A 20,026-nucleotide genomic window follows, 5' to 3' on the forward strand; every position below is an offset into this window, starting at 1 on the left:
CATCGGATGAAGCTGTCACTTCGCCCAATCACCCCACACTGGGAGAAAGCTAGACGGGGTCTTCGTACATGTGAGCACGAAGACGGGAAGCCATTCCACTCATTGGACACTAACTTGTAAGGGCTGACAATCATACGCTTTCCAGCGGACAAACGCGGTTGCGTGAATCGAAGAGGGGAGAGGAAATGGCCGAATCAGAACGAGGAAACACGGCAAGCATGTTGCATGGCGAACCTCCAATAAGCTCTGCGATTAGCTGTCCATGTCCGTGTGATCTCCCAGAAGGCCTGCATACAGGATCCGGGCGTACCTAGAACACACAGACGTCTACGCAAGCATACGAAACGAGACGATACTCGTGCATCACTCCCTCTCCTCATCGCCAAAGCCGAGCTTCGAACCCCAAAAGTCGGCGTTTGACGTGATTTTGCACTGCTGCGCATGCGCAAGGTAGGAGGCGGGCTATACCCCGTGGTCTGTACTTGCTGGCTGCTCTCTCTCACCCCCCTCGGCCAACTCTTCAGAAGAAGCGGCTAAAGACCACTCTAGGCCAAGGTTGGCCGAGCATTGAGGGATCTGACCGATGCTACGGAGCACCAATCTGCGCCGTCGACTGCAAGGCAAGGCTGTCGGAGAGCCAGGTCGATGCGGTACAAAGTCCCCCTGTTAGCGCATCCCAAGCTCATGATGTCGGTCCGTCCCTTGTCCTTGTCAGTAGAAGCGAGATCTTCCGACTCCTCACGCGCGATCTAGTAACGAATCGAAGGGTGAGAAGAGGACACCATTCGTCATCTGTCGACCGTAACGATGGAGGCTTTACTCCGTGCTTGTGCATGCTCAACAAGCATCATTGCCGCTATGAACCCTGTGCTTGCCTCTCATGAGCTGATCGTAGGCTTGCAGGATTACCTTGAATCATACTCGCAGCGTACAACTTAGACTGTGCATGAGTAAGGAGCAGACAAGTACTGAAAAGTGCAACTCCGCCAGAAGATTGCCTCGTTCATGCACGGAGTTGACCGCACCCGTGCTTGGTCAAGGAGCTGGCAACGCAATCCCCGACTCCTGGTCAGCGGTACTTGACTCCGGGTACGGTGCAAAGCTGATTGCTGACTGCGAGCCGAGAGCAGAACTGACGTTCTGGACTACAGAGGAGCCCTCTCGTACCTGTAAAGAAAGAGTAAGCAGAAGCATCGTGCTCGTCACACGGAGTGGCTGGTACTTTCACCTGGGTAGTCAACTGAACGTCAACTAGCAGTCCTTGGCCCGACGCCAACCTAGATTGCGTAGTTTGGACCGGTAATATTAGATAAGTGGTCGTACTTGTCTGAGTGCGATTCCAGATGACGGCGGATATGAAGTGGAGAAAAGGCCTTGAAGATTGTGGAGAAAGAAGGGTAAACCACAAGCATACAATAGAGCTAGGGTGTCGGCTCAGGGGGGCATACTGTCGATACTTTGAATCGAGGAGCGAATCTCCGGCCTAGACAAACAGCTGTAAGAGGCTTTCCATGCTTCCGATGGCTGGTACCGCAGGGGACAGTGCTGAGAGAAATTGGATCGGTGGCTGTATATGGCCGTCCAGTTGCAGGTCTGCTCTCCCTCAGAGGTGGTGGGCTGATGGTAGCACGGCATGATGCAGCAAGAGATGAATAGAAGGTGGCCGTCTTCGTATCATCGTTAGTCTCTCTGAACTGGAGCGTAGCATCGGAGTTGCTGGGATTCGACTTGATGCTTGATTGATGCGGTAAGGCTGAGATGTCAGCAGGAGGCAGGCAACAGATCCGCGAGGCCTGCCAACGTGAGGCTTGACGGCCCAGCTCGCAAGCTGTGATTTGGCTTTTGGCGGGCCAGTTGTGATGCCTGCAGTGTCGCCGAAATGGGTAGCTGCATGGAGGTCCCAGCTACTAGGTAGTTAGGTGGTCTAGTATTGGTACGAGTACCCAAAACCCAGCAGCAGTATCATCCTTGTGCCGTGACCAGCGCCAGCTGCCATCGGCTTTGAGTCGTTCTCATCTCAATGCTTGGGTGGGAACAGCGGGGATAGCCTGGCTTTACGAAGCCGGGCGCACTGAAAGCGCGCTATCGGCCGTGTCCCAGAAGTTTTCTCCAGTGGCGTTTGAGTTGCCAGCGAAAGTTGAAGCCGGAGGGTTGCCGTTGCAACTGCATATGCAAAGCTATCACAGCCCATCGCCAGAGCGCGAGCGGGTCGATATTAGCCTCCCGGCGATCCATGCTGGTACCGATTTGCAAATACAACTGATGCTGCTTTTTCGCTCGTACGGCACAGGTATCCAATTCGAATGGTATCGTACAGCAGCAGCAGCAGCAGCACTCCGTGTATGCACATGCAGGTGCGTCTGTGCCGCCATGGGCGGTAATGCGTCATCGCCGCGGCCCAGATCGAGCTTGTCGTTTCGACCGGACAGGGGAAGGGAGAGAGGCCGGGGCGAGGTGAGAAGCACCATGACCGGGCATTGACAATCCAAGAAACACGCCCACCCCGCCAGTGTGACCTCGCCCTCTTCTTCGTTCTTTGTTGGTGAGATAGCGCTGTGCCGTTTTGGCCTGTTGCCGGCGTGTATGGAATCCTAAGTGGTGCATGCACCGTATGTAGGTCGTTAAGAGGTCAAAGTTGCACACAGCACATCAGCACACTCCCATGTCGCCCAGTCCCAATGGGGGAAATTTGCCGTAGCAAATCGACATGGAATCGGCCCAAGACTTGGAGACGGCGTCGATGGCCCGGCTATTCCACGCGATGACGAGGGCCAACGGCGTCGTATCAGCCCTCCCTCCTTGGGGCCCCCCTGTCTAACGGTCGACAAGAGCCTCCTTAATACCTACTACTCGTCGGGTGGCTTTCGAACCCGGCAAGAAAAGCAAAGAACATCAGAGACAAAACGGGGTAAAAAAAGAGAGACTCGTCACTTTAGGCGAACCGAAGCAAAACTTACTCGCGCACCTCTGCCCAGAATTCGAGAAGCCCATGGCCGAATGATTGGCTCGACCAGATGCCTAGCTTGAAGGATGACGCGAGTCGAGGGGTTGATTCGACTCGACAGGAGCGCAGGGCGAAATCGCGGGCTGACGGGCGGCAGCCTTCGCGCATGCGTGAGCAGCAGGACTTCGCTTATTTGCAGCTCGCGGAGTTGAGGGTGTTGAGAGAAGAGGAGGACGTGGAGGAGGTGGAGGAAGAGGAGGAAGAATGAGAGAAAGATGGGAGACGATGCATCGTGAATGGTGGCGTGTCGTTAGAGAGATTGATTAACCGTGATGTGAGAAAAAGGAAAGAAGAGCAAGTTACTTTCCAGGTACCTTACAGTTGCCTTTGTTTTGACGTACCTTGCTCCTGCCCATCAAGCTGCTCTGTTTGTCCGTATCACGCGCGACCTCCTAGAGGCTTATGTAAGGCATCAAGGCAACGTCCGTCCTACAATGATAGGTAATACGATCCATAGGATTGATAAACAGCCGTAAACACAGCAGAGGAGCGTCATCAACACAAGAGCTGCCGGGAAGCATCTTCTTTGGGGCAGCTGCTACGACGCTGCGTATTCGGCGACTATTCCATATCGATCCACCAGGCCCTGAATCTGCCTGAGAATCTGCTTCTATGTATTACGCCCCCCTTGTGGCCCCTGGCTCCTAAGCAACATCACCCCGAACGGGATGCCGTTCTGACATGGCCAGGAGAGAATAGTCGTAGCAGCAGGCCGCATCTTATTTTCTCAAGGCAAAACTCCGAAGAGAACAAAGATCCCTATACCCGTCAGCAATAAGATGCAACCCTCCCCAGATCTCACCCCCCTTCAGCCCCTCCCGGTCACGCATACGGCCATCACCAATCTTCAAAGGCGCACGTCCAAATATAAAACATCCAAAATCCCACCAAACTGACAAAGACCCAATGGGAGTTTGACCGAGCACAACAAAGGTGTTCCTTCGCCCGGCCTTTGGCTACGATTTTTTTGGCATAAAGACAATTTCGAACCTCTCATTCGATTCTGTCTAGACTGTCGCGCCAAGGCCTCCCGACCGCCCCCTTCATGCACTTACGAGTTCGTGCATCGCTTGGAGCATGGCAGCGCGTACGGATAAACAGTACAGTACAGGTATATTGGTTTGCCGTAGATGCTACATATCGTGATGTGACTCCGGGAGTCCGATGCTGCGTCTGCATGCCTCCACATGTAGGATGACGACGTTGGCAGCCGTATGTAGAGTCCGTAGGCAACATGTGAAAGTCCAAGGAAGCAGAAAAGCTTCTCTCCCTCCTCATCATTACCGACGAAGAAAGTAATAGACAGGGTTTCGTCCAGAAGGGCTGCCTCTTCAAATCGCCCAAGCTTCGGAGCTCAGCTCCGTTACATCTCTGCTCATCTCCGTCATTGTTCCAAATCTAAATCAAACGTCGCAGAAGGATTCCCGAGCGCAGGGCTGTCGGGTCCTTGATGTCATTACTTATTCGAGATATTACCACCTCAGTTCTTGTCAACTGCTCGTCTTGTCATTTCTTACACGTCACTTTATGCTTCTCCCAAACCCGCCCTCGCAACATCCCAATCCGTAACCCCCCGGGCCTTCATCCCCGTCTAAGAAGGGGGGGAAATCTTACGAGAGGCTTCTCGTACAATACGTCCAAGTGTGCGTCTGTAGGTATACATGTTCTCTATACTCCGTCTCGGTATGGCATTTCTGTCTGCATCTGCATCTGCATGGTGTAAGAGTAGAGTAGCACTATGAGCACTGCTAGCAGCATCGCGCATTGTCCGGCTGACACCTCGACGGGCACAGCCGCGCCCCCAGCTCGATCCCAGTGGCTGAAAATAAATCTCCCGTATGCAAAGCCGAAAAAGAAGCTGCTAAACCACTCGAGCACTCACATCCTCCGTTAGGTCGAAGGGCTTACAGCACTGTCCAGTGGTGGGTGTGGCGGCGATTGGAAGAGAATCCCAGATATCTCTACTTGAGGATGCGTCACACGGCGCTTTCTTCCCAACCAGAGACATACTGTAGGAACTCCTGCAAATGCTTGCCCATGACTTGCCCGTTTCACCTTGCCAATAACTGTCGCTTGCATGCAGTGTCCTCCACACATGGGTGCTTCTGAAGTCCTGGGGTAGCTGATTAGTCGTCCGCAATGATAACAATTGAGACGGAGGAGCAGAGGAGCCACAGACAAGAGGCCTCTTACGGAGAATGTCTCGTGGGCGTTCTGCACACACTCGTACATGCTCCCTACTGCAGCTTGTATTTTGCCGGCAGCGGAGCCATTCCCACGGGTCCTTGACATCATGGCTGCCAACAGCTTCGAAGCTAGAATTCATCCCGTCAAAGTTCTCGCAACGTCCTCGACCCGGTAGGCTCGATGACATTCCAGCCCTCCCGAGGCCTCTACCCCCCCTCGATGCAAGCTGCAGCCTAACCCTTCATCTCGCTGGTGCTCCTCTGGCTTCACCCTATGAGAGCCCATGATATCACGTACAGTATTGTAGCCCGAAAGCCAAACGAAATCATCCCTTCGCCAAGGAGCCAAAGGCATCGCTGAACTCCCGTCCCAATCCCTTGCAGTGAGAAATCCCCTCAACCCGGGAGTTCGACAACACCACCACCATCGCCACCCAGAATAGCACCTTTGGGGAAGGGGGCGCTTTTCCGACGCTATTTTCTAAGTACAGTCCTCCTCCATTTTCGTAGGTGCAGCCTGAAAATAGAAGACCTTGGAACTGGTCAGCAGAGCCCTTTGCCGCAAAGGCAACCCGCCCTTCTAGAGCCACTCCTTGACCCCCAAATCTTAGGCTGTTGCCCCCCCCCCNTCCCCTCCTCACCGCAGGAAATCGGCCCATCTGATCCATCTACGATCAGTCACACGGAGGGTAAATCTCACGCCGAAAGCTGGATGTGGACGCCCCCTACATCCCAGCTCTAAACGCGTGCGAATTTGCGTGCGCGAAGCGAGTACGGAGCAATGCATGGAGCACCGTACCTGTATACTGTACCGTAGCTCTTCAACGCTGACAACGGCCGATCTCTCAGATCAGACGATCGGGGATGGTCCACCCTCTTTTCTCCCTTTTTTTTTTCCTCTCGTCTTCTTTCTTCTTCTGTCCTTCCCAAGCGCCTCTAATCCGCCTGTCCCATCCGGGCGCTGGAGCGTTGTCGCGTTTCTTCAGCAGCCCAGTACAGTTAATTCGCACCCATCTGCGCACCCCTCGATTGAGTAACATCGGCGAGGACATCTGATATAAGCCAAGCTATCTCACACAAAGGCTGCGTCCCAGAATCGGGAATCGTCCCTTTACCCAAAAATGTCAACATACCCGGCCCTTGCCGAGAGGGGCGTGAGGGTAGCCAAACCAATGGCACCGGCGATACCCCCTTTGTTTTGAGCTTCACCCTTCTTGGGTCATACTCGTAGCATCACCACCAGAAATGTATGCTACTAGTACCTCTGCTTGTAGTTGCTGCATGGGCGTGGATTTTTGGAAGCTTCAGCCTCCGCCGCATCTCATTGTACAAGCATCGTGGCCAGATCTTCAGTCCGCCATTTGTCAGCCCTCGGTGTCTCCAACAAAGTCATGGTTAACCGCTAGGCCCAGCGCCTACTGTGCCTGTTGTGAAAGAGGTCCTTGTCAGCAACTTTGGGCCCTTCTCTTTTGAGTGTCAAGGCGGCCAGTATCGCCCCATTGCCTATGCTTTGATTTGCATGTACTCGGTGTTCGTTCCTCCTTCCAGCATAGACAGCTGGTCTTCTGGCTCAGCTTGAAGAGCAAAGTAGAAGAGAGTGAAGATGTTGACCTCCTTTGATACTGCTGGATATTAGGTCAATGTTTGAGATCCACACTGTTCCAGATTGTTGTGCCTCCCATTACCCATGTAGGTTTCCGAGTCCATGCAATTTGGTTGCAACTCTATTTCCAACCGTACGGCACCGTAGAACCAGCTACCAGGCGACGAGATGATGAGGCACTCGCCTTGGTACGGAGTACTGGCATGTCTTGCCGTGGTGAAACATGCGTAGTACTCGTAGCTCGTACCGGTCGAGATTGACTTGAAGGTTGTTTTAACCCGCTCCTCGAGTCATGATAGCGCTTGTAAAAGGGTGAGCCTGTCAAAGCCAAAGGAGTCGGACTTCCCTTCACAGCTTCGAGTCTTTCTTGAACATTCTGCCAGGCTTTCTGGCTGAAGTCGTCCACATTGCCCGGAGAATGAGCTTGGTCATGGACCCTCTGCATAGGGGCAGGACGGGGTGCGTAATGACGAACGGAAAATGCCATCTGTGCTATGCCATGCCCGTGCCCCATCTCGGAGGCAGCCATCGAGAAATGACATGGGATGCCATCGTGTCCAGCATTGCAGTGCTTCGTACCTGTATTGCGGAGCCATCATTCCATGGGAGCAGATGGAGACGAAGCTGGGGCGGTGTCATCCGACGCCAGCCCACAACAGCCTCGATTTCCCTGGCGGAAATTCAGATAGACGTAGCCCAAGAATAGCATGTATTACGCCGTACCCTGCCATGAGACCCTTCCTGCTGCTCTGGACTAATTCATCAAAGAGGGCAGTTGCCAGTCCAGAAATCGGTAGTACCGGGGTCCCAGCTGGCGTTGAGATTGCGCGATGAGGGCAAAAAGGAGGTCCGGATGAGAGACACGGCGGATATGGAGGTGAGCTGGAGGCTGCGTGATTGCCCTGTGCATCAAAATATCAAGACGCCAAAAAGCCGGAGAATGCAGCTGCTGAGATCAATTCAGCCAGACAGCGTTAAGAGTGCAAGCAGGCGAATAATCGGCCACATCGTAACCCCGTCCGTAAATCATACTGTTTGTGCGAAGTATTCCCTTGTCCGTCCTCGGATATAGCCCGCCACGCTTCTCGCTCTGGCCATCCGAAGGTCATGCGAGAAGGATCTGTTCTGGTAGGCAGATTGTTCCGGGGAGGCTTCCAGCTTCGGAAATGCTCCGTTCTTCATGCTGTGCGCTTATTACATGGTGAATTTTGCAGATTGCCTGCCACACCAGATGGCCAGATTGTACTGGGCGATGAGGGTGTTGAAGTGAAGAAGGTGCCTAAACGGCTTTGCAGATGGCCTCGACACAGGCCCTTGAGATTATCCACCCGCCGCTGTGACATAATAACCAAGCATCATGACCGCCTCTAGGGCTGCACAGCGAATGATACTGATCGTGTTACGGGGTATTGGTGCCTTGGTTGGTGCCCGTATCGTTGATGGCAGAACCTTTGCATCCCGGCCTATCACTCTGATGCTGTTCAAAGGAGGGCCATGCTCGCTTAGACAAAACGTGCCGAATACGCAATTTTCAGAGAGATGATCCGTCGCTTTCCTCCACATCAAGGACACACTGGATAGGAGGAACTGTCATTATTTCCCAGCGGATCTTCGCTTGCTAGTATTGATCAACGGGCAGACAACGGGACGGCCGATCTCGAATGCTCGCAACACCATGGCGGGCCAGTGAGCCCCTGGGGTGGCCATCTTTTAGTTGTTGGACCCGGGTGTCACACTTTTATCCCTTCCCTTTCCCTTTGTTCGCCGCCAAGCCGCCACTTCCCATCGGGTTAATGACTGCCGAGCCCGTCAACGAGCTTCACTGAGGAGAACATGAACGTCAATGTAAAGGGAGTAATAGACAAGAGGCTCGTCACATTGGATGTGACTGATCGCAGGACATGCATGGACCACGGCGAGAGCGTGATTTTAAGCAGCGGCTCAGCGAGTCTGCACTCGTACATGGCTTGTCTATACACAGACTAATGCATGCTAATTTCGTTGACTCGTAAACGGGCTCGCGATGGAGAAGGCTCGTGTCGGACGTTGAGGTTTGGCGCGTGCGCGTGTGATCGAAAAAAAAAAAGGGAAAATAAGAGAAGACGTAAAAGTGGCTCTGCAGTGGGACGCCGTTTGATCGATCCATCCTGAAGAGACAATCGGCGCTATTGATCGATACCGCTGCTCGACCTAAATCAGAAGTGGACTGTCTGCTTGGCTCGGAGCTGCAAGAAAATTCGATCCTCCCGGCCTAGAAGCTCAAAGCACACGCCACGTGCGATTCCGACACCTGTGGGGTGTTCCATTGGGCCACAGATGTGAGAGGCTTTCAATCCGCACGGGCAAGGGTTTCCCGGTCAGCTAAAGTACTCGTGCATTGTATATGTCTCTTGATGCGTCCATTGGCTCTCCCAGTCGACTTCCGTCTGCACGAGCAACCAGCTGAGGAAGCTTCCTTGTGAGAGGGAAGAGCCCTTTGTTCTAGACCGAGACGCAATGCGTTGAACCCCGCTTTGCACGTTCTCATGACGACGAACACCAGCTTGCCGTGCCTGTGTTGCAAAGTTGTCGATTCGCTAATACTTCGCACCGAGTATGACGGCCAGCCGCAACTTCTGGCTGCATAGTCTAAGCCATGTCCCTTCGCCGAGAGGTAACACAACCAGGTATACCGGCTCGCTGCGCCGACTACAAGATTCCGCCATGCTATGAAAATTTCCGAGTTTCGCAGAACGGTCAATCTGGCGGCACAAGGAGCGGAGGCTATGGTGATGTGTGCGTACGTGAGCACAATCGTAGCCTTCGACTTTTCAGATTGGCCGGGCTACACCCTTGAACAGACGCATCGCCATCAGCCACCGTGGGTGAATATGAAGCGTGAAGGATTCAGCCACCCAAATTTATAAACTGCCAATTCGGCGGCTTGATTGCTGTTCAGCGCGCGTAAACTTCGTACGGCGCACCACTCAGGATAAATATCACGCTTCTGTGTATCGCCGGCCTGCTGTCCACGGGCCAGAAGCAAGCGGCTTGATTTCAAATATCGACTTTAGGAGGAGTTGCCGGGAAGAGATCGAAGCTAGTGCTCCGTTGTGGATGCCATCCTGCGCTTGCGCCCATACCACTTCGAGGGTTTTGAGTAATACGTAGCAGTAATAGCAGCAGTCGCCGTATGGCCGTGATCCTCTGATGCACGTACGAGCACCGGTACAAGCATGTAACGGCTTTTGCTGCTCCGTCGAAGGGACCTGTCCGAAGCTGGGAACAGTGAGAAGGAGAGATGATGCGCCATCAAAGAGACAACAAACAAGTAAGGGGAACAAGTAAGGGGAACAAGTAATGCGACGTACTATGACCGTGGTTGTAGATTCGAACAGTTGCAATAACCCTCGGCCGGAGTCCGTGGTGAGTGTCTGCCGTCTCATCCTCAGAAGCTGGTGCCGCGGGTCGTCCGCATGGCGCTATCCAGTCGGTTGCACAGCACGGCTGACCTACATGCGCATGTGCTACAATCAGGCCAGAGCAAGTCTGATAGGTTGAAGAGGCTGCATAGGTAGTCGAAGCAATATGGCTGGTCAAGTCGCTTTGCTCCATGATACCGAGGCAACGCCTTGGTATTGTCAAAATTGCACGCCACGATGATAGAGACGGACTGCGGTCGATGCCCTTGAGGTTCAACATGGCTTGAGCTTCGCCGCAATAGAGAGCCAACCGGGCAGAAATCATACCAGTGCCACTGAACATACTCCGTGTCTAGCCTGCTTCATGTTCCAGGATCTGAGGAGTCATGTCGTAGATGCACATGGTGTAGCACCTGCAAGAACAAGTGCATCCCAACAAAGCGCTCGCTTCCAACATTTCAGCTCGATGCGGTCCGAGGGGACAGAGAACTCTAAGTCTTCCTCCACATCCACTAGAGCAGCTGCGATCATAAATACCAGTTGTCCCAAGCAGCGCATCGCTCATCTAGCATAAATTAAAGGCGTGGTGTATAACCAGTGCGGAAAGGACTGGACTTACAGTGACGGAGGGAGAGTAAAGCTCATCGGCATACTAACCTTGGTGCCAACCCAGGAGCGGACAAGGCTCGCCTGACCTGGCGTGATCAAGATCCATAATTCAGAGGCATCTGATCTAGACTAGTCGTCATCTCAGGGAGATTGGGTCGGCGGGCCATCTCGCCATCTTGCAAGGCCGCGATTGCAACGGGGTGCCACCCGCACGCAGCTATTGTAGCGCCGTCGCTGCTTGGGCATCGGTAGTAAGGGGGGTTGTCCACTGGCTTCGAGGGTCGGTTTCAACCGGGAGTAAGTTCATAGGGAGGTTCAACTCCGTACGAGCAAAGCGTATACTTCTTGACTGCATCCTCGTACAATGGTAGCAGCGGACGTCGTCGTCGTATCAAAGCCCTAAACTTGCCAAGACAGATAAGTTGGTGCAAAGAATGGCTGCAAGGACCTCTCGAGAGACTAGCCGCTGAGGGAAGGGTGTCTGCTTGTCAATCGATTGGGCGGTACATAGTTGGACACTTTCAAAAGCGTCGCCTTGGCCCTACACCCACCTAACGTTCTGTGGTTTGTTCTGCCTATACTTCAGTAGTCATAGTCCTCACGATCCTCAGAACGCCTGTATGTATAGAGACGGTGCTGTTGGTCATGCCACCTATGAGAGAAGCGAACATCATCAGTAATACGAACTAGATCCTCAGCAGACCACGACTGAGGTAACGTGTAGATGCTTATATGTTCCGGGCTGTTTGAGCTGCGGCCGTCGCTAAGCTCAAGACAATGGTCAACCACCGGGAGATGCACGAGCAATGTACTGAAGAAGCACGATGCACGGTAACTAGCACCCCAGCCGAGGGGCCCAGATTTACCGCTCTGACGATGCTCCGTCTATGGCGCCAAGGTTCCTGGTAGGCGAATCACTAAAGCGCTGGTTGAAGCAAATCGGCGGTTGTTGAGGGCGGCACAGAGCGCTAAATGGGAGCGATTTCGAAGTGAAAATGAGAGACAGTGTACCCAGTACGAAGCGGGCAGTCTGACGTCGCATTGCCTGGGGAGGATCTTTTCCGGCAGTGGGCGCAGTACAATAAGGGGTTGATATAAACTGTAGGCACTTTGTATGCAGGAATCATTGTCAAAGCTGCGGCATGAAGAGGCCCGATCTGGGGACCGTATATCTGGCACCGCCCCAGCCCCGAGATGAAGCGACCGTACACGTACAAGTCGACCAGCAGTCGACCGCCGTTCTGGGTTGCTTGAGATGCGTTTGGCGGGCCCGTCTCGTCCAGACCTGGTGCGAAAGAGTGGGAGTAGCAAGCGCGACTACTGCCAGTGGTCAGCTGTGCTCCTGCATGAAGATGTAATGCACGATCCTCCCCGTCAGCTCTTTGGTCTGGCGAGATCGTGCAACTCGTGGATGATGGGATTCTCACACAGCCCCCCGTTGCGAGGAGCTACCATATCTGCCTACAGTAGATATTTCACCTTGCTGGTTGTCGCAACAGAACAGTGGCTCTGGTACCTCGCACGTCGGGAGACGAGAGGCTGACGATGGCGACAGCTGAGCGTCATCCCGTCTTTCGTGAGGGCCTCGACCCTCTCCGGCCGCGACTCGTGATTGCAGATTGTCTGATCGTACGGATACCGATGAGGCAGGCGCATCTCACCGTGCCGTACCAGAACTAACGCCAGTGGAGCGGCAAGGTACCGAGTAGATAGATAATAGCGCTTCACTTGTGGAAGGACTTGACTTCAAAAGGAAGCCGCATCCTGGCATTTTGGTCTGGGTACTGTAGGTACTTAGCAGGCTCAACTCCATGAGGTACTATCTGGGTCCTCTATACCTTACCTCTCCGTAACAGCACTCTGACAGGTACCTCTGAGACAGCCATGAAGCACCTGGCCGCGTCGCCATTATGTTGACTCGGCTTGCTGCGCCCAAACAACGCGAGCTCATGCACGCTTACTCCTTCCCTTGACTGCGTTGATTGGAAGAAGGAGTAAAGCACAGGGGCGAACGGTATCCACGAGGCAGCGGTGATGACATACCATTGATTCGGCAGCCTCTCTGGAGAGATATCGTCAAGTGGCCCTCGGTCGCAACAGACGCTCACTTGGTCCGTTCCGTCCAGTGGACGTGTACCATGTACTTTTTGTAGACACACGTTGCGCCGTGTGTCTGCGGTGAGGCCGCGCATAATGAAGGTGCTGAATGGGTATGGGCAAGTGCGCTCCCAGACTGGCTTAGCCAGAGCCGTTGGTTCCTTCCCCGTCATTGTATCCTTCCAAAATCTCTGCTGATCTGGACCTGGAAGCGGGCCAGAAACCCCTGATGTTCTTTCCGCTTTTGCGCACACAAGTACCAGGTAATACTGCCGCCTGTTCTTGCCGTCGTCTATCAGGACATACATGCATGATAATGCTACCCGCCCTCGCCTTGCCTTGCAGGCAAGACTCATTACCTCGAACTGATGGATCTGGTATCTGGTACGGCAAGTGCGAGTAACTGAGGTTATTCTTCAGGGCTCTTGGCTTCGAGGTCCTTGTATAAGAAGTTCCAAGGTACCTTGTATAGTGCGCCGTCATGGCCAATGGAAGCAACCTGGTCCATCATTTCTCCCTCACTGATCATCTCATCTCCTCCGTGCTCCATCTTCCTCATGCTTCATCATCTCTCCCGTCTTTAACCAACAGCGGCTGGCTAACCCGGGCTGGCTGAATGACCGCGATCAGACTGCAAGTACTTCGTACGTAAGTGCATGGCGATGGCTGACTCCATCAGCTGGGTTGTCAGTGTCAGTCGACTTTTCTCAGCTCCGCAGCGCCTAGGCAAATAAGCAGCATTCTTCGCCGCGCGAACACTCCATATCGTGGCGTCAACAAGGAAGGGCGCGAATCGAGATCAAATACGGAGCACACCCTACGCGCATGCTGCGACCTCTGTTCTGGCCTGGGTCTCGGCGACCAAGCTCCGTACCATCAATCGCACAGTGCCTACCCACACGCCTCCGGGCCGTCGAAGGCGCACGCTCTCTGCGAAGAAAGCATGGCCTCGTCCATCTCAGCCTCCCCTGCCACTGCCGCTCCAGCATTCCAGCAGCACGAGGCGTGCCGTTAGGAACCGGGGAGGGGTCCGCTGCGCCATCGTCTTCCCACGGGCTTCCAGCGCCCACTCCCGCCCTTGTCCATCATCTTCACCCCTTCGGGCGCTAGACAAGCAAGGTTCAAACTTCGAACTCTTAGGCTCACACCACCACCCAGGACCACGTTATGACCGCCTAAAATCGCTAGCTCGGACGCAGAAGCAAGTGCAATCCAGTACCGCGGATTTGCCTGGGCCGGGGTCCCACTCGCACTCATCTTGCTTGTCCCTCAATCTCTTGTCTTTGGGGCCGGGCCAAGGGCCTCGTTAGGGCATCCTCCCATCTCAGAAGGCTGTCTTCGGACCCCTGCCCATTGGTCGAGCCGCTCGAGGTGTACGGAGCAGCCTCCGTACTGGCCCAGCTTTGGGGCCGCCATCACCCAACTTCTCGACGCCACCACGAGTTTAGATCTCTTGCCTGGGACCCCGGTCTTTGCTCTTGGGAGACAACAGGGCTTGGCCAACTCGGCGATGGGCCTTTATTACCATCCAGCATCATCATTTATACATAGCCTTGTCCTCGCATCCCGCGCTGCCTGTTCATTCTCTCGATCCAAACTCGCAACTTATCGCTGCCGCCCCCCCACCACGCCTGGGCCCGGCCTGCCTATACATACTGCCTGTACATATTTGTACATATGCGTGTCTGCTGCGATCATCCTTGGCCCCGTTTCCAAGTTGTCAGCCCAGCCGTCACTCCACCGCACACGCCGAGCTCGACCCAGCGCTCTGTGCCCCTAGCATTCGTGCTAAGTCAGATGTATCGACGACCCTGAGCGCTAGATCTTTTGCTTGCCACACGCGCTATGGAAGCGGGTGACGTTGGAACCCGACAGAGGTACGTTCTTACTCGTGCATTCCCCCAGGCCTTTAAGTAGCTGCTCCATCGTATACACCCCCCCCCTCTCCAGCCGGCGGAATTATTAACTCGCATCTCCCCCCTCGCTCCCCGACAGCAGTCTTCTTTCTACTCCTACGCGACCTGAGCATCAACCTCTGCAACCTCCCCATTCGCAACAGCAACACCGAGAAGCCGTCGACCGACGGTACCTGGATCAGCCTGTCATGGCAGCAGCCTCCGTTCTCGCCCCTAACGCCCATTATCCGCCGCAGCCATATCCCACCAGCTATTCTCACCCGCCCTCATCTGGACCAAGCGTCGCCAACATGATCTCCTCAGAGCCTCGACGACAGTCCCCCGACAACGAGTCGTCGACTCGTCAGTCACTACCATCAATCTCAGAAGTCATTTCGGGTGCGCGACCCGGGCAGTACCCTCCGCCTGCGCATCCTCCTCTGCAGCCTGGCTCAAGCCTCCCGTCGCCATTTGCCCCTTCTGCTCGACAGTATCCCGAGGCCGACAAGCACTCATCGCAGCCTCTGCACCCCGCTGCTTTCCCTCCTCGACAGGAAACACACGCTACCTACTCGGATTCCCCCAGACCACCCTTTAGCAATGGCAGACCCGGTCTGCCGCCCGTGTCTGAGCGCCGGTCAACCCCCCCGACGAAGCACGATGCCCATCCACTCCCCCATCACATGGCCGAGCCGCCGAAGCCGTCTGATCACCGCTCACTGAATGGCGTGTATTCCCAACCGCCGCCGCCGCCGCCGACCTCTGTTCCTTACCAGCCGGCACAGCTCCCTCCAGGCCAGCAGCCGCTCCCTCCTTATCAGGTTTCACCTCGAGGCCATCCGGCTTCGCATCTGTCAGGGCAGTATGATGCTAGGCCGGCGCCCACGCACGTTGAAGAGGCCGAGTACGCTGCCCGGGCTCGATACGACAACGGGACATCCCGATCGTTTGAGAGCTGGAGTTACCAGGAGGCTCTGAGTAGAGTGAGTGGCGAGCCCGAAAAATTTGTTGAGACAAGGATGTTGGCTAACCAGAGTCGAGTTGTAGATTGGGACCTGCTCGCGCACCATCTTCAACTTCGCCGAGGCCTACGGGCGCATTGCCCAGGAACAGCACGGATCTCAGCCCATCCCTGAGCGCCTCCCGACTGAACGGGAAGTGAGCGACATGCTTTCCAACGTCGAGTACCTCAAACGCTCCCTCGAACAATGCAGAGAGGTGATCGTGGCATCGCTGCAGAGCGAGAGGGCCCGCGAAGGTGCCAAGCCGCCAAAGGGCCCTTATGAAGAAGATCAAGACGTTCCCATGTATGGGGACTCCATCAAGCCGCCATATGGCATGACGGAAGTCAAGAAGCGCCGAGGGGTAAGTTGACGCCGCCTTTTTCAGCCACTACCGTCTTTGTCTCGAAGGGCCTCCGCTAACAATGGACAGCGCGCTGCTCCTCCTGGCCGATGCCACAGCTGCAATCGCATCGACACACCAGAATGGAGACGGGGGCCCGATGGTGCCAGAACGCTGTGCAATGCCTGCGGTCTCCATTACGCGAAGCTGGAGCGTAAGCGCCAGCTGGAAGCAAGATCACTACGGCCCAAGCCCGAGGAGCGAAGCTAGAGCGCGGCTCACACACGACGCCTCTTCACATCCTTTTGCACCGTGCTTATTGATCCTTGCGAGGCGCGGGGTTTCAAAAGCAGCGAGCGCATTCATGATCCCAAGAAACGATGAACATTTTCAGAGTCAAAGAAAACAAAATCTTTTGCAGAACAAAATACCCATTTCATTTATTCGAGGGCCTGCATTGAGGGTTTTACTGTACATGTGTCTTTTGGTTGCGGGGATTCCTTCCTTTTCGGCTTTCCTTTTTTCTTTCTTACCTTTTCACTGGACTTGGGCGGCAAATCGCCGTGGCATTGCAGGCGTTCAATATATATACACCTATATACTCCAGGCTCTGGGCGACCTTGCCTTTCATGATGACATTTCGTCTCGGGAGCAATGATGCCAAACCTGCTTAGGACTTTAGACAAAATAGCTTACTGCGTCTGCCATTACCTCGCCGGTACTGCTGCCATGGCAGAGGCAAAAAAATGAAGAAGAGATTAATGAAAGCTAAGGACTCATCTGTGCGATGGAAGCCTTGGGTCAGAAGGGAGTACAAGAAGCAACCGGCGTTGGCGCTCTCTTTTGCTTTTGCTGCCTCTACGTAATGCTCAATAGAGTGAGGCGCAAATAAGCGAACATGAGCACCCCGTGCGCGTGATGGCTTCCAGCTGGTCTACGTGAATTGTTTGTGCGCTGCATTATCTGAGGCATCTTGGACTATCTCTACTACAGCTACCACGACCATTGCTGCCGCTCAGTAATGACTCATTACTTTATTTTATCATCCAATCTTGCGTTTTACAATGTCCATCGTCGAAAGGTATCAGGTTTGGCTCCCAAATTTACCCAGATACCCGTGGTGCGCGTCATAGGTTCGCAATCAGGCAAGGCAAGGCAGGGCAGGGCAGGGCAGGCTAATGCTAAGCTTTGCAGACAGATACGACGGTGATTGGCCTATCTTGCTATTTTAGTAATAAAGGATCGGGGTGGGAGGAGGGGGGAAGGGGGAAGGAAGGCAAGGCAAGGGAAGGGAAAAGGGAATGAGATCTTGGGGGGGGTGAGGGGGAGATCAAGTGATGCTGTGTTTCGGGTAGAGAAGGGTTGGACGTGAGATTAGGTTGTAGCACTCGGTCCGCGGCTAAGGGGGTATTAGTGCTGATTTTTTTCGATTTGATGGGCGAGGCTGGGTTTTGTGTTTACTATTGCAAGCACCTTTAGTGGTTATTTTAGGAGAACGAGTACGTAAGCTAGAGATTCTGTTTGTTCGACTGCTTGTTCTTTTTGTTCCATGAACTCGTTCTTTGTTTGCTTTTTTTTCTTTGCAGCTGTGGGTACGTGTATGTAAAAGGTCTTGTTCAATGGGTAGGTATGCTGGGGACAAACTGGGCTTCTAGCGTCGTGTTTCTCTTTTCTTTTTTTCCAACTTTGCTTGTTAATTTTTTTGGATGGTGGGGGGTTTTGTACAGCTTGTTGCAGTAACCAACATTGCTTTCGAAGATGGTATATGGCGTGACCGCCACAAGGGCCTTGCTTCTGGGGACGGAGATTTACATGCAACGGTCCCTTTTAGTTCATGTCCTTTATCTTTTTCGTTTCTTTTTTTCGTGTGGACTCTGGACAGTCCCTAACTATGAACGATCATGATGGGGGCCCAAATCCGTCTTATCTGTACGGTATGGAGTGCGTATAAAACGAGGCAAGTTCATGAACCCCGAGAGCGAAAAAAAGGGACATGGGACTCGACATTAGCGAAGCTTACATCTTGCATGTTATTCCATGTATACTCTTCTCCCTCGCTTGCACCAGGTTTCTCTCACAAAAAACCCTTCAGCTGTTTGCCCTGCCCCTCTCATGCAGGCGATAGAACTTGCATTCGGCTACATAAATAGCAAAGAACAAAAAAAGGGGGACCAAAAAAAAAGGAACGGAAAACAAGAAAGACGAGAGGTTGGGGGCCTCTACTATCACAAGGGCAAAAGGCCGCGGGCTTTGGGGGTTGAGAACTGACGGCGGACGGATCGGCAGGCGGGAAGCTGCAGAGACGGATATGCATGGCCTTACGGAATGGGAAGATGGATGATGGGACAAAGGCGAGGAGACAAGAAGGGGTAGAGAGGGCCTATCATTGTCCGGCAAGATGCTTTGTGTGAGCGGGTGGGCGCCGCGTGCAGAGGGAGGAAGAGAGAGGACGCTGGTATTGCAGGTGTGATATTGCAATGTGTCACTGCTTGTGATTCGCAGGTGGAAGGATTGATGGTTCTCCCCTCCTTTGCCTACCTCTCTATATCCATCTCTCTTGGTTGCTGGTTGACGGCTTCTTGAGTCTCTGCTTTGCTCGTGCTGGTGGACTTGATTGGAAGGACGGGCATCCCTGCACTATGCAACGAGATCGCTTGTTGGCTCGGACTTGCACTACATCGTCTCATATCTCGATGAAGGCCCGTTTAGAACGGCACCCAACACACAATGGCCCGGGCTAGCAGCGGTACCACTACGACTACGATTCATCTAGCCACTCGGCATCGAGCAGGTCGTTCGTTCGCTCGTTTTCGTCCGGGGCCGTGCCGTGCCTCGGAGAGTCCGATGCAAAATAGCCGTTGGCGGCGCTTTTCTTCTTCTGCCCCGTCTCTCCGCCATGTGCTGCTCCGTGTACATACGGGGAGAAGTTGGACCACTTCTTTGCTGGTAACTGGCCGAGTTTCGAATGACGAAAGAGGCCACCTTCTGGACACGGATGAGAGCACAGAGCAGGGGATGCGCTCTGCTGGCAATCAATCAATCAGTTTCAATCGATCAATCAATCGCCGTTCTCCATTACGCACGGGAAGGGGGACAGAAACCACGACATGGCTCGTTAGTGAGACATGATTACAAACCGACAAGGAAGAACGATGAGATACCTTGGGAGCTCGGCAACTTTGGCTCATCGCTAAAGGGGGAGAAGCAACAAACGTGACTTGGGCGGACGCCACATTTTCCCGCACCAATCCCCATCTGAGTTCTCGGCGTTGTTGCCCGTAGCCGCGTTGGAAGGACGAGTGGGAGCAGCAGCAGCAGCAGCAGGAGGAGGAGGAGGAGAAGGAGACTCGTCACAAAATTTCGTCACATCTCATCAACAGGGGGAGGGAAAATAGAAGCCACGGGCCGGGAGGAGGTCCGGCGTGTCATGCAAGGGCGATTGGGGTGAGGAGTGGGCGAGTGAAAGTGTGGGAAGACGCATGCAAGATGATACATGGGGCAAAAAAAAAAAAGAAAAGAAAAGAAAAGGGCTGCTGCTGGAAGGAGCCGAGATGGAGGAAACAAGGCAGGTCTTGCTCTGCTACTATGTGGCGGGCGTACGGAGTACAAAGGAGTGTGCATGTGTGTTGCATGAAACAGGGAGCAGGAAGTACATCCAGACAAGGGCATCTGCCTCTCATCTGAGAAGAGTGAGAAAGGGACGATACGCCTAGTTTAAGAGGTCGTACGAGGCTGGTGAGTGTGAGAAAGAACGAAAGGGGGGGCGTTCAGGAGGAAAGGGGGGGTTCGCGGAAAGAGATCGGACAGGCGGGGAGCCTGCTGGACTTCATCGGACACAAGACGCGGAATCTTGTCTTTCTTTCTCACTTCTTTTCTTGCGTTGCGTT

At 54.0% G+C, this 20,026-nt stretch overlaps 4 protein-coding genes across 4 annotated transcripts; 3 read left to right on the forward strand and 1 right to left on the reverse strand.

The window, feature by feature from the left end:
• Positions 1 to 2,054: 2,054 nt before the first annotated feature.
• Positions 2,055 to 2,468, reverse strand: CCMA1212_002226 (uncharacterized protein; the record flags this gene model as incomplete). The annotated part of the gene is made up of 2 exons (XM_073699615.1): positions 2,055 to 2,163; positions 2,284 to 2,468. The coding sequence occupies 2 exons, from the start codon at positions 2,466 to 2,468 to the stop codon at positions 2,055 to 2,057; spliced, it is 294 nt and encodes a 97-aa protein (XP_073562376.1).
• Positions 2,469 to 3,014: 546 nt separating this feature from the next.
• On the forward strand, positions 3,015 to 3,212 carry CCMA1212_002227 (uncharacterized protein; the record flags this gene model as incomplete). Its single annotated transcript, XM_073699616.1, has 1 exon — positions 3,015 to 3,212. The coding sequence occupies one exon, from the start codon at positions 3,015 to 3,017 to the stop codon at positions 3,210 to 3,212; it is 198 nt and encodes a 65-aa protein (XP_073562377.1).
• An 11,198-nt stretch (positions 3,213 to 14,410) lies between these two features.
• On the forward strand, positions 14,411 to 14,680 carry CCMA1212_002228 (uncharacterized protein; the record flags this gene model as incomplete). The annotated part of the gene is made up of 1 exon (XM_073699617.1): positions 14,411 to 14,680. The coding sequence occupies one exon, from the start codon at positions 14,411 to 14,413 to the stop codon at positions 14,678 to 14,680; it is 270 nt and encodes an 89-aa protein (XP_073562374.1).
• A 65-nt stretch (positions 14,681 to 14,745) lies between these two features.
• On the forward strand, positions 14,746 to 16,409 carry CCMA1212_002229 (GATA zinc finger domain-containing protein 10; the record flags this gene model as incomplete). Its single annotated transcript, XM_073699618.1, has 4 exons — positions 14,746 to 14,777; positions 14,899 to 15,778; positions 15,843 to 16,160; positions 16,230 to 16,409. 4 exons carry the CDS (start codon positions 14,746 to 14,748, stop codon positions 16,407 to 16,409), a joined length of 1,410 nt encoding a protein of 469 aa, XP_073562375.1.
• Between the last annotated feature and the right edge of the window lie 3,617 nt (positions 16,410 to 20,026).

The sequence above is a fragment of the Trichoderma ghanense genome (assembly GCF_004382785.1).
Source record: "Trichoderma ghanense strain CCMA-1212 chromosome Unknown scaffold_1, whole genome shotgun sequence".
Lineage (NCBI taxonomy): Eukaryota > Fungi > Ascomycota > Sordariomycetes > Hypocreales > Hypocreaceae > Trichoderma > Trichoderma ghanense.